Source organism: Lactuca serriola, chromosome 8, assembly GCF_051521515.1.
Source record: "Lactuca serriola cultivar US96UC23 chromosome 8, Lser_US96UC23_V15, whole genome shotgun sequence".
NCBI lineage: Eukaryota > Viridiplantae > Streptophyta > Magnoliopsida > Asterales > Asteraceae > Lactuca > Lactuca serriola.
In genome coordinates, this window is record NC_136415.1 from 307,265,291 (window position 1) to 307,280,648 (window position 15,358).

Consider the following 15,358-nt stretch of genomic DNA (forward strand, 5'->3'; position numbering starts at 1 on the left):
TCAGAAAAAATAAAAGAATATATACCAGCCTCGATGTAGGGCGCTGCATGGACCTCCTCCGCTGTCAACTGGAAGGCTCTCCCGCGAGCCTTCGGTGCTTCGGCCTTCGCTAGTCGAATCTCGGTAGCTCGTACGACAGCAAGGGCAGATCCTTGAGGTGCTCCCTGTGCTGACCCCCACAACTGTGGACACCCGGCCTTCCAATAGCCGTTCTGGTTGCAGTGGAAGCACACTGCAAATCCCTTGGGGCAATCCTTAGCCATATGCCCCTCCTTGCCACACTTGTAGCAAGAACCCGCTCGACAAATCCCCTCATGGCTCTTTCCGAACTTGCCACAAGTGCGGCCCTTCTGGTTCCCTGATCTCGAATCGGTGCCTTTGCCCGCTTGGCTGCCGGCTGGGACTGTGTCGGTCGTTGATATCTCCCCTGAGACTCCGCCTCCTCCCTGGCCTATGTGTCAAGCTCAATCTCCCTCTTCCGAGAATTTTCCTGGAGCTCGGCAAATTTTTGGTATGTTGAGTTCACCACGAACTCGTGAATGTCTCTCCTCAAAATACTCAGATATCGACTCATGCGTGCCTGCTCAGAAGATACATGCTCAGGGAAAACATCGCCCTCTCGTGAAACATCCCGGTGATCACAGTAACAGACTTAGTTCCTTGCTTGAGGGACAAGAACTCCTAGGCCGACCGTTCCCTTTCAATCGGGGGAACATACTCATCACGAAACATGGCGGCGAACCTCTCCCAGGTGACCGCAGCAAGCTCTGCCGAAGTGAAGTGCGCTGTTACAAACTTTGACCAGTCCTTCGCTCCCAAGTGAAGCTGGTTCAGCGTGAACCGTACCCTCAGATGCTCCGAACATGAACACGTGTAGAAGCACTCCTCAATGTCAGAAATCCACCTCATCGTGGCTATCGAAGCCTGCGTGCCATCAAACTCTGGTGGCTTCGTGTTGCTGAACTCTCAGTACAGCAATGAGTCGCCTCCCTGTGGCCTGGCAGCAACGACGGCTGTGGTGGCCGCAGCAACAGCAACATCAGTAAGAGCAGCATACCGCTCATCAAAAGTCTATATCAACATGGTCTTGATAGACCCAAACATCTCCGGTATGTCAGCTCGTATGGCCGCAACCACCTCCTCATGAATCATCCTGCAGATCTCCTCATCGCTGACACCACTGCTCTCTGGAGTGTGGCGCGTACTCACCATGATGTGTCTGGAATACAACAAAAAAATATCAGAGACTCGCTTGAGTGTACTCATACTCGATAACTCAACCCTACTTGCTCCCTTGTACCCTAAGGATTCTTACTTGGATTATGCACTGATCCGGTGTCTTCGGTAGTACGGGCCCTATACTACCTTACACACCGCATCAATATTCACCCGAAGTCCTCCTCCTAGGATCCCATATCATAAGTACTCTAATCTTGCTATGCATAAGCTACTCTCCAACAGACCTCTCGTAAGCTCCTCGCTGCTACCTACTCACTCTCAAGCATCTCATAATAGCAGTAATCTCCTAGGATAAGGCATCACAATCAGGCTACTCTAGTCTTAATATGAATACCTAGACTACTCTAGCATGCATAACATAGCATATCGTATCTTATAACACATAATGTAAGGGTATTTTGGGAAACCACCGTTCGGGCGCTGACTGATCGTACACACTGCTCTGTTCGACTCGTTTCAAAACCTTTTACTCTTTTAGAAAAAAAAATTTGTTTTATTGTGAAAATTTTCTCAAATCCTCGGTTTGAGTTCAGATACGCCCGAAGGTGCATCTGAGTCCCTGAAACCAAGGCTCTGATACCATCTTGTAACAACTAGAATTTCCAGAACAATTTTTTTTTTCATTTTTCAACACAATAAAAATTATATAATATTTCCTAATCTCATATTATCAACTGTCATCACAAATAAACATATCCCAGAATCTCAAAAAAAAAAAACATAATCTCCTACCATTATGTACAAATCATGCTGGCGTCTTCCCGCGATCCTCACTAGCACCTAAAACACATAACACATAACACGGTAAGCATAAATGCTTAGTGAGTTCCCCAAAATACCACATACAACACATATTGGGCACTCGAAGCTATAACTCTATATGACCCTCTGGTCAATGTGTCTCAGTGGGACCCTCCAGTCCCATAACTCTGTGGACCCTCTGGTCCTAACTCTCTGAAGTCAGAATCATACATATCACAAATCACATAGAAATCACATCATACAAAAACATGCAAGATACTCTATCACATAACTCAAATTACCACTGTAGGTAAAGTATAGTAAGATGACTCACCTCGGGAAATCTCAAACTGTCTCGAACTCGAAATACTGATCTAGCCTCCGCCTAATCACATAAATAAATTACTCTAAATCAAAATCGACTCTCAAAGGCTAAATAAGTCTCTTAATATAACTTCTAGAAGGGTAAAAGACCATTATAACCCTCTACTGGTCCAAAGGTCCACTGGTTGACTAAACCCTAAAAGTCAACTGAAGTCAACAGTCCACACTGACCAGACTCGTCGAGTTCATGCGACTACTCGGAGAGTCCATACACGTATTCAGATTCCTTCCCAAGGTCTCACTCGACTCACTGAGTCACTCACCTAACTCAACGGGTCACCATTGGTCACAAATCGCGGGAAACTTGGTCCAACTCGTCGAGTCTACCAATGGACTCGATGAGTTTCCCCCATGCTCATGCTCAATTGACCCTCTGAGGTCAGATCTGCTTCACCAACCTATAGATCTGGCCTCCTAGAACCCAAAAGTTATGTAAAGGTTCGAACTTTAGGTCCATGCATCATGAAATCATCTCTATATGCCAAAATAACCCTTAATATGATAACCTAGGTTCCAAAACTCAATAAGGATTGCATAAAGCTGAAGGATATGGACTCTCTGGACCTCTCAAGTTCCAGATCTGATAATATTGTCACAAGGGACATCACAAACACTAGATCTCTACCAAAAATGAAGAGAAGAAACCCTAGATTCATGAAATCTATTACTCAAATGAAGATAGGCATGAATCCATACCTCCCACAACAACTCTGAATGAAATGATGGTAGATTTGAGTCCCACAAGTCAGCCTAGCCCAAAATCCTTCCTTCCCTTTGCAAAAACACACCGAAGAATGATGAATTAGCTCTCCTCTTGCTCTACAAGGTCTCTCTACTCTCTAGGGTTTCTCAAGGGTGTATTTGCCGCATATGAAGGCCATAATGGCCTTTAAATAGGCTCCAAACCCGGGGAATTAGGGTTTTCATTGTCAGCACCGACTCGTCGATTCAGATACCCGACTTGCCGATTCTTATCGCTAAACGTGTCAAAGGATCCCTACCCTACTAGATGAGTTGAGGCACCAAGTCGTCTAAAAATATATTTAAAATAGCATACCTGCAAACCCGGATGTTACACAAACTACATGAAAAGAAAGGACCTTTGCTGATAGTTCTATAAGTACTAAGTGCATGCACTATGGTTATATATGATGAAGGTGGTATAGACTCAGAATGAGTGGTCTAAGCTTTATTTCCTTTTCCTTGTTTGGATGTGGACTTAGAGTAGGATCACTTATTCGAAGGTCTATTCAACCCGTGTTGTATATAATTAGTATACACTATGTCTTAATAAAAGGACTTAGTAGGAGTTATACCGTATAGAATTCATTATATCTTAACTATAAGTTTCCTTTCATAGAAACTTTTATTTGCTTATTACCGTTACTAATTATATTACATAATTCTTATATCCCTATTCTCGCTTAGATAACAATGGATCGATTCCATCCTCCCGGAGATCCGTACTTTCCTAATCAAGGGAATGCTGGATGGTTCGGTGCCGAACTAGAAGATGAGCCTGTAATTCCCCTAGAAGATGATTTTGCTGAGGACATTCTCGAAGACGACGATTCCGGATTAGAAGCATATAATCCACCTCCAGTTGCTTAGAACCCTAACCCTCGTCAGAACTTTAAAGGCCCGATGCCTCTGTGGGCCATAAACCAAGACAGATGGAGTCATGAACAAGGTCAAAATTCCCCCTATCAAGGAGACCGAAGCTTCTACAATCTAGAAGCTGGAGGTCTAGTAGACAGAGCAATTAATGTTCTGGTTCGTTGCGTTTCTCGCAACAAAACATGGAAGAGCTATCATCAACCGAATGGTGCAGATTGAGGCTACCACTGGTGTCAATGTTGTTCTTCTTCGCAACCTGGAAGACAATCATAACGCAACAAGGGATCGTACAAATTTCTTGTAGGGAGAACTAAAGGCTTTGCAAGACGAAGTGCAACGATTATGAGAACATCATGCTGTACAAGATAGGTGCATATTTGAAATAGAGCGCCAGTTAGCCAAACCCAGAGCCAGATCTAGTAGGAAGTAGATCATACTCTACTCGCCCTTTGTTTACTATTTTATTTATTTTCTAAGTGTTTAGATATGTCTTACAATTATTTTTCATGCTTTTCAATTCGACCGAGAAAATTTCATTTTCGGTAGGTCATTTTAATGTCGATGTTTTTCCCAGTATTATGGTGTATTGTAGACCTGTTTAAGGTCAAGTTTTACAATCTCTATCTACTTAATACACCTATACAATCGACATGTATTTCTTACATTTTGAAAAATAACCACTCAATTTCACATTATCCTGCTACAAGTTGTACTTGTATTATACTTCTATTTCCAATTCCCTACAAGATCCATATTGAACTAAGTGTTTTAGTTCTGAGATATCAAATTCATATTCATGCTTGATATCTTATAAATCATTTCATCTTTTAATTCCTTATAAGTAAAAGATGCCTTCGTGTAAAACCTGAACCAACTAAAGATATTAACATCAATATTCTATCTTGACAACTTAAATGCTTTTACATTACTATCGAAACATAGCAGACACGTTGGTCGAAACACTGAGAACCTTATAGGGAAAGGAAAAAGGTACATGTTTATATAATTAGATAGGGTACAACCTGATGGGTTTTAACCATATGAACATTCCTATGTGCACATACAAACCCTAATGCTTGGATCTAGGTTTCTCTAATTGAACATGAATTGAATCCAAGACTTGTGAATAATAGATCTAGGTAATAACATAAGAAAAACAGATCTAGAAGATTACCTTAAGTTGCTTGCTTGAATCTTCTTGTCCTTGGAGCTTAGAGTCACAATTGTCACTCCTCTATAGGCTTACAAACACCAACTTAGCAAGAGGATGATTAGAGAGAGAGAGAAGGGAGCTAGAAATCGGGCAGGGTTCTTCCAAAGGCAAGAGTGCCGATTTCCTTGACCCCTTGGGTCTATTTATACTTGTAAGGCTCCTAGGGTTTCACCCTTAAACCCTAATTGGATAACTTAGGACCTAAGCAATCCAATCCCCCTTATGATAAGCCTTGGACGATTTCTAGGTCTATCCAAAGCCCTAAAACCGTCCACCCCTTATCCTTAAGGGATTACAGCCCAAAGTACAACTATCATACAATTGACAGTTTATGCCCCTTTATTCAGTTAATCTCTTTAAGTCACCAAATTAATTCCTAATTAATTTATGACTTATATTAATCAAATAATAATATTATTATTCCTTAAATTATTCTCATAATATATTAATAATATTTCCTTTCTCATTATAAATCATCCTGTCAAGTTGCTATGGTGAAGGCAACCCAAAAGGACCATTCACAACCAGGTCAAATACTTGCCCAATATAGTTGCAGCCTTAGACACTATTCCAACAGTCTCTCACTTGGATAAGTCTAGTAAATATATGTACAAGTATAATCTGATTAGCAATCGTAGCTCTCAAAGACGATGTTAAACTCGGATCTTATCAATCTTGTCCTTTAGATAAGTGATCGTGCAGTCCTCTGTTTAGATATCATGCTGACAATTCTATGGAATCAATTTGTCCAGCAATTGGTTTCTCGATCTCAGATTTATTCGACATAGAAGTTAATCGAACACATCAATTCAGTTCTGACCGGGCCTGGCACATAAGTCAAATCAAATCATTGAGCGGCCAAGATATCGCTTTTACCCTCTTAGGATAAAAGTAACAGATAAACTTCGACTTATATGCATTTACTTATTTATTAATCAACTATACACAACAATGCGTTTTATAACATCAATTTACTGATGCGGTTACGCATTATCAATGTACAACCAATTAACAAATAGCAAACCATATATCTAGGTTTTAAGACCATATGATATTATCGTCTTGCGATCACCCTTTTTATCACATTCCATAAGGTGATTCCAACAAGCGCGAGTTTTTTCCAATGCTCAAAACTAGTTCATAAGCACTCATGAACGTTGCAGCAACCTTTTGCTATGTCTAATACCATTTAGACAATCTACACACCAATTCATGACAATCTTCATTCATACCTAATTCCAACATATGAACGATTGTGAACAATTTGAATAATTCGATTATTCTTAATAAACTCAATTATTCTGGAAGTCAAAACATGCAAAGTGAAACAATAGTTAAACAATTAACATAAGATAGTAACATTACTCATAAATAATACTCTTTTATTTAATCATCAAATGTTAATTACATTTATCTATTACACGTTTCTAATACTATCTAATCTATACTAATATCATCCTTCAGCCCAATACTCCTAGCATGCTGCAAGTGCTTAACCCTGCTTAGTCCCTTCGTAAGCGGATCTGCTGGGTTATCTTCTGATGATATCCTTTAACCACGAGTTGTCCTTCTTCTACACGATGTCTAATAAAGTGATATTTCCATGGGCTCGGTTCCTTGGTCAAGGCAACCGCTCCTTCATTATCACAGAAAATCTCCATGGGCTCCTTTATGGCAGGTAGAACTCCAAGATCACCGACGATGTTCTTTAACCATATTGCCTCCTTCGACGATTCACTCGCTGCAATGTATTCTGATTCGCACGTTGAATCAGCTACGGTTTCCTGCTTGGAACTTTTCCAAGTTACTGCTCCTCCATTCAGGGTAAAGACCAAGCCCGACTGCGAACGGTAGTTGTCCCTGTCGGTCTGAAAACTGGCGTCACTATACCCTCTCACCTTCTGGTCATCACTCCCTCCGAGGACTAAAAAACATTCTTTGGTCCTCCGAAGGTACTTAAGGATGTTCTTAACCGCAATCCAATGGGCTCTTCCAGGGTTCCCTTGATATCTACCAACCATGCTCAAAGCAAAGGCTACATCAGTGTGAGTACAAGTCATAGCATACATGATTGAGCCAACTGTGGAAGCGTATAGTACTCGACTCATTTATGCTATTTCAGTTTCGGTACTCGGACTTTGAGTCTTACTCAACTTGGCATTACTTTGTATCGGTAATTCTACCTTCTTCGAGTTTTCCATACAAAAACGTTTTATCACGTTATCTAAGTAAGTGTTCTGACTAAGTCCTATTAGTCTCTTACTTCGTTCTCTCACTATCCTTATTCCCAGAATATAGGAAGCCTCTCCGAGGTCCTTCATGGCGAAGCACTTCCCGAGCCAGGACTTAACCTCCTTCAGAGTCGGGACGTCGTTTCCTATGAGTAGTATGTCGTCGACATACAAAACGAGGAAGCTTACTATACTCCCACTGGCTTTGACATATACACACGATTCATCTTCACTTCGTACAAATCCAAACTCTTTGACTTTCTCATCGAAGCAAAGATTCCATCTGCGAGAAGCTTGCTTAAGTCCATAAATGGACTTCTCAAGCTTACACACTCTATTTGGATGCTTCGGATCAACAAAACCCTCTGGCTGAGCCATGTAAACATCCTCAGCCAACTTCCCATTAAGGAAAGCGGTCTTGACATCCATTTGCCAAATCTCATAATCATGAAATGCGGCAATTGCTAGCATCACTCTAATAGATTTTGTCTTCGCAACTGGTGAGAAGGTCTCATCATAGTCAACTCCGGGAGTTTGAGTAAAGCCCTTCGCAACCAATCGCGCCGTATATGTGTGTACGTTTCCATCCACGTCGGTCTTCTTCTTGAAGATCCATTTGCACCCAACGGTCTTACGTCCGGGAACATTATGAACCAAATTCCAAACTTGGTTGTCATACATGGACTGGATCTCGCTGTCCATTGCCTCTTTCCATTTCGTAGACTCCGGGCCTGCCATGGCTTCCTTATAGCTATTAGGTTCATATAGATTTATTAGTGTACCATCACTAATATACGTGTCCCCTTCGGTAGTAATATGAAAACCATAAAACTGGGGTTGAAATCTAACTCTTTCGAAACGTCTAAGAGGTAATGACTCGTCAATCGGTTCAACTGGAGTTTCCCCCTCGGGTTGAGCGCCAGCGGTAGAGGTTCCTTCATCAATCGACTCTTGAATCTCTTCAAGCTCGATTTGCCTCTCACTATCTCCTTGGCTTATGAGTTCTTGCTCTCGGAAAACTCCTCTCCTCGCAACAAAGACAACATTGTCCTTCGGTCTATAGAAGAGATATCCAAAGGATTTCCGCAGGTAGCCGATGAAAATACATCGCTCACTACGAGGTTCGAGCTTGTCGTGAGTATCTCATCTTACGGAAGCCTCACAACCCCAAACCTTGATATGTGCTAACGAGGGAGCCTTCCCTGTCCACATTTCATGAGGTGTTTTGGCAACCTTCTTAGTAGGGACTCAGTTAAGGATATGGGCGGCAGTCTCTAAGGCATACCCCCATAATGAGATAGGTAGTGAAGCACGACTCATCATAGAGCGGACCATGTCTAACAAGGTTCGATTACACCTTTCTGCCACACCATTCAACTGCGGTGTCCTAGGTGGAGTCAATTGTGAAACTATTACACACTCCTTGAGATAGTCGTGGAATTCAAGACTTAGGTACTCTCCTCTTCGATCGGATCGAAGGATCTTGATTTTCCTGCCCAATTGATTCTCCACTTCATTCTTGAACTCTTTGAACTTTTCAAACGTTTCTGACTTTTTCTTGATTAAGTAGATATACCCATATCTACTATAGTCATCGGTAAAAGTCACATAGAAGCGGTTCCCATCCTTAGTGGTTGATCTAAACGGTCCACATACATCGGTATGTATGAGGTCCAATAGACCCTCACCCCTTTCACATGTGCTAGTGAAGGGTGACTTGGTCATCTTTCCAAGTAAACAAGACTCGCATGTGTCATCTTCCCTAAGGTCGAATGACTCCAACACTCCATCCTTTTGGAGTTGGGCTATGCGCTTCTTGTTGACATGTCCAATATGACAATGCCACAAGGATGCTTTATCCGTACTTTTGGAAGAATCCATGCATAAAACATCATTTCCTAGGTTGTCTACAATCATAACAGTTTCATAAATTCCATTACATGGTATTGCTTCAAAATATAAGATACCATTTAGATAAGCACAAATAGAACCATTCTCATTATTAAAAGAAAATCTAAATCCGTGTCTAAATAAACCATGAAATGAAATGATGTTTCTTGCCATTTCTGGCGAATAGCAACAATTATTCAAATCTAAACATAAACCATTCCTAAGCACTAGAGAATACACTCCAATCTTGGTCACAGGCGACGATCTTCTGTTCCCCATGATTAGATTTATTCTTCCATGCTCCACATCCCTATTTCTTCTTAGTCCCTTCAATTCAGAACAAATGTGGTAACCACACCCGGTATCAAGGACCCAAGAAGTAGCATGAGATGAATCATTAGATTTAATTGTGTAAATACTTGCGAAAGACGGCTTGATCTTTCCTTCCATGATGGCTTATAGGTAGTCTGGGTAGCTTCTATTCCAATGCCCTATTTTGTGGCAATGGTGGCACTCTGCCTCATTTGGGTTAGGGTTAGGCTTAGCAGGATCAACTTTGTTCCCACTAGAAGAGGAACCATCTCGGGACTTTCCCTTGCGGTAGCTCTTAGACGGAGCCTTCCTCTTCTTGCCTCTTCCTTTCCCAATGGCCAAAACAGGAGTAGCGGGTGGATTGGGAGTGGGTGCAACAGACTTGTCCTTGAGGTTGCTCTCAACAACCCTAAGAAGACCTTGGAGCTTACTTAGGGTGACCTCCTCCTTTGTTCATGTGGTAGGTCATCCTAAATTGATTGTAACACGGAGGCAAGGAGTGAAGCACCATGTCGATTGCCAAGTCTTCCCCAAAGTCAACATTCAACTTGCGAAGACGATCGACATACCTTTGCATCTTTTGCAAGTGCACGGTTAGAGATTCTCCATGACCCATTTTGGCGGAGATCATGTTAGTGAAGATCTCGTAACTTTCCTGCCTCGCATTTTGATGGTATCTCTCCAATAAGTCTTGGTGCATTTCGTACGGATACATGTCCTCGTAGGACTTTTGGAATTCAGCATTCATTGTGGCTATCATGATGCAATGAACCTTCGTTGCATCACGTTCATGAGTCTCAAAAGCAGTCATTTCAGCCAGAGTAGCAATTTCTGGGTTGATCTTCTCGAGCTTCTCATCGAGGACATACTCCTTGTCCTCGTAGCGAGCAATTGTGAGAATGTATCTTATCCATTCGCTAAAGTTTGTCCCATCGAAAGTCACCTTTTGGCAAAGGCTCATCAATGTGAACGAGCTAGCAGCAGCGTTGTTCGCGTTCGACATCTACAAATAGAAAGGACAAAGATTGATTAGAATTCGAATCCCTAATTATCACCCAATAAGAAAAAATTAGAGATAGGATCCAACAACAATATTTACATATTAGAAAAGGGATGCCGTAATCTAACATGCAAACAATTTGAGAGTAAGTGAATGACGATTCACTAATTCTCCACCATGAAAAGCTAACTTTAAGTTCTAAATGTATTGAGAATTCCTAGGTTTTAATGAGATTCATTGAACTTTTCAATCGCATGTTTAAATCTCGATATGCCCCTCTCGTTTGTGACTGGGATATCGAGGATCACAAAGTGGGTGTAAATTACCATGCAAATTCACACGGTGCCTTCAATGTAACAATCACCTATTCGATGTGCCGGTAAACCACACACACTCCATCGAACTATGATAAACAATGAATCACCCTTTGCCACCTTTGCTTGGGACCAATTAGTGTGCCGGTAAACCACACACGCTCTACTAACTTCTTAGCAAGGGTGCAAAGTGTAATTTCATGGGATTGCATCAATTCACTTTTCCTAAAGTAGCTAGGATTGGGAATTTTGAAAAAACATGTAGTTACTTTGTATTTAATTTTATACTTTTAATGAGGAAATATAGTTGCCCTATCCTACCCGTTTGGCTAACGACCTTCCACCGATCAAGCAAGCGGTGGGTGTTAGTGTACACCCATTAAGCGCTATTTTATAGGCTGCAACCTTATACCCACCTTATAGATCGGCTTCGTGAATGAGGCCTACTAACGGTAAGAGTAGCATTTTTTTTTAATTATACATATATATATATATATATATATATATATATATTAATCTTGTAATATTATATTAGTATAAGGTTGAATTTTAAACTTGTAAAATTCTAGGGTTTGAAATTTAAATTGTCTAAATTAAACTTTTAATCACAAAACATAAATTTCAAAACTTGAGGGCAAGTTTTAAACTTTTCAAACATAGGGGATCAAATAACAAATAATCCAAATTAACATTTAATCACATAATTATCCATATTTGATTTATTTAATTATTTCTTGCAAAACAATTTACCAATTTAATTAAAATAATTAATCAATTATCACATAAGGAAATTAATATTTAATTAATTGATAAATATCTTCAATTAGGTCAAGAATATACTCAAATATATCTTAAAATCGGATTTATATTGACCTATTAAGATTAAGGTAAGTATCCAAAAGATAAATAACAAGAAATCCTGAAATTAGCTCTTTCTGACGCTCGAACTCGCCGAGTACCACAATGGACTTGCCGAGTTGAGGCCTACTCGCCGAGTCCACTATGGAACTCGCCGAGTTCATCAGGCAGAATGAGAAAATTTGAATTTTGCAAGCAACAAACAAGCAACCAATGCATCAATTCAATAGAAACCAATCAAGGCTCCGATACCACTGATGGGTTTTAACCATATGAACATTCCTATGTGCACATATAAACCCTAATGCTTGGATCTAGATTTCTCTAATTGAACATGCATTGAATCCAAGACTTTTGAACAATAGATCTAGGTAATAACATAAGAAAACAGATCTAGAAGATTACCTTAAGTTGCTTGCTTGAATCTTCTTGTCCTTGGAGCTTAGAGTCACAATTGTCACTCCTCTAATGGCTTACAAACACCAACTTAGCAAGAGGATGATTAGAGAGAGAGAGAAGGGAGCTAGAAGTCGGGCAGGGTTCTTCCAAAGGCAAGAGTGCCGATTTCCTTGACCCCTTGAGTCTATTTATACTTGTAAGGCTCCTAGGGTTTCACCCTTAAACCCTAATTGGATAACTTAGGCCCTAAGCAATCCAATCCACCTTATGATAAGCCTTGGACGATTTCTAGGTCTATCCAAAGCCCTAAAACCGTCCACCCATTATCCTTAAGGGATTACAGCCCAAAGTACAACTATCATACAATTGACAGTTTATGCCCCTTTATTCAGTTAATCTCTTTAAGTCACCAAATTAATTCCTAATTAATTATGACTTATATTAATCAAATAATAATATTATTATTCCTTATATTATTCTCATAATATATTAATAATATTTCTTCTCTCATTATAAATCATTCTGTCAAGTTGCTATGGTGAAGGCAACCCAAAAGGACCATGCACAACCAGGTCAAATACTTGCCCAATATAGTTGCAGCCTTAGACAGTATTCCACCACAATGGAAATTGTCGTGACATGCAGTGCTGAAACTAAAACTGACAAGGGGACACTGTCTAATTTTGTAAATCCCCACCTCAGCCAATCACCCAAGTTCCCGGTGCTAGAACAACCCAGGCATGTTATAAGTGTGGCGAATTTGGACATTGCAAAAGGGACTGCCCAAAGACAAGAAATGACAAAGGAACTCAATTGTGTAGAACTCCAACCCAACACATCACTTCAACCACCGACGCAAGTACAGGTGAAATATGGCATGCATGTGGTGAAATAGGACATCTAAAGAGAGACTGTTCGACCGAGAGGACTGGCGAAGAAAGTGGGAAGAATAGTAGCAACAACACAGAAGGAGATATCGGGGAACCGCTCTAAGATTGCTGGTATGCTGTCTAATAATAATATATATATTTTTATTTTATCTAGAAATTTTCAAAACTTAATGTCAAATTATATCAAATCATACTATGAGATTTCATCACCATTTCTACAAGCACTCTCACGACAAGTACTCGCTTCTAACAGTACAACGAACTCACAATAATAATAACAAAGAAAAAGAGAAAAGTACTAAAGTCAAATGTACAGAATTCACCGTCATTCTAGCCATCACTTTATACCAAATTGGTTTAACCCCTATTACTATACAAAGCCCTGATGTCGTTAGTTGACCTGATTTGAACTAATCCTCACTAATTTCACATTCTATGAAAAGATCCTTCTCTGTTACCGAACGTGTAGCGAACCCCTATCAAACGTCACCAACAAAAACCTCCAACGAAGTAGTCACATAAGGAGCACCAAATTTTCTATAACTTTGCTCAAGTACTGCCAATAGAGTTTCCAGGAATACTACTCGCACAAAAATTCATGTTCACCAACAACGACCCCAAAAATTTATGCGATTTATCTAATACTATCAAATGTATACAAAAGAGTAGTAAGTAATTAAGATTCTACAGGCTTAGAATTGATGATTCCACTTTGACTCATTTTCCATGTCTGGATGTGGGCTTAAAGATGAATCATTTATTCGACTGCCTTTTCAATATTAACTACATACGACTCATATACACGAAATTGTATTAGATGAACCAGGCATAATTCATGCAATGGATTTCGTAACTAATTTACCTAAGTCAACTTGTGGTTATGATACCATTTGGGGTGATTGTCAATAGATTGACCAAATCCGCACACTTTCTGCCAACAAAAGAAACCGACAAGATGGAGAAGCTAACAACAACTTACCTCAAACAGATTTTTAGACTACACGTTGTAACAACCCAAAATTCTAGACCAAAAATTTCTCTTTAATGAAACATTACTTTAACCAAAGACATCATTCCAAAACATAATCTGAGTATAAGTTTTCAAAACACTTGTTTATTATCAGAGTAAACGTTCCCAGGCTGACTAATCTATGGTGTGTGCCATGCGATCACCCCGAGCTCCTCCCTCCGCTACCGGAAGTACCTGAAAACAAAACTGAAAACCGTAAGCACGAAGCTTAGTGAGTTCCCCACCTTACCACATACCATGCAAAACCACATACTGCACATACACTAACATATACTAGCACATAAACATATCACATAACATTACATAAACCAAACATATACTAACAACTCTTGCCCTAAGGCCTCGCCTATCTCTGGGCCCCGCCCGTGTCCTGCTACTGATGAGTCATGGAACCTCGTCCATACTCCTGCTGATAATGAGATACGGGCCCAGCCCACCCTCACTCCTTTTCTTACTCGGGCCTCGCCCCTGCTCTGCTGCTACTGAGATGTGGAACACCATCCACACTCTGCTATTAGTGAGATACGGGTCCTCGCCCACACTCACCTCCCTACCAGGCACATACAAGTATCACACAGACAACAAGTATAAACTATCACATAAACCGCTCATTGGGCACCCGCCCTCTATCATTGAACCTCGTCCGAATATCATACTAGCATACTGTGCCTAGGGTTAACCCCCGGGTCTTCTACTCATAACTACATGGGCTGGCATTGTGGCCGTAGACCCATTCATAAAAAGGGAAACTCACCTGATACTGCTGAACTGCCGCTGCTAACCCCTTTGACCGCTACCCGACCGCTGACTCCGAACTGCTGCTCCGCTAGCTCCCCGAGCTACCAATATCAACATAACACTTAGTCTAACTGACCTTCAAAGGTCAACCAAGTCAACTCTGGTCAAAGTCAACATCCTGGTCAAATTCAACCTTCCAGGTCAATCCTACTCGTCGAGTCACCCTACTGACTCGCCGAGTTCATAAGTCCAGAGTCCTTTCCACTCGCGACTCTACTCGCCGAGTCAGCCCCTGACTCGCCGAGTCTACTGATTTCCGATTCCTATCCTGTCCAACTCACTGAGTCCTGGCTCGACTCGCTGGCTCGAGACTTAACTCGAAGAGTTTGGGACCACGCGTCCTGACTCTCCGAGTCTAAGAACAGACTCGCCGAGCACACGACAATCTTCATCCAACTTGCCGAGTTGTTCATCCAACTCGCCGAGTTCATGCACATCTTCA

The 15,358-nt window shown here is 40.9% G+C and overlaps 1 protein-coding gene across 1 annotated transcript in view; it reads right to left on the reverse strand.

The window, feature by feature from the left end:
* Positions 1-4,126: 4,126 nt before the first annotated feature.
* LOC145068230 (uncharacterized) overlaps positions 4,127-15,358 on the reverse strand; it is a 64,375-nt gene continuing 53,143 nt past the window's right edge. The window contains exon 3 of the mRNA XM_079015193.1: positions 4,127-4,237. Within this exon, the coding sequence (XP_078871319.1) occupies positions 4,127-4,237 (111 nt within the window). The remainder of the gene's footprint in view (positions 4,238-15,358) is intronic.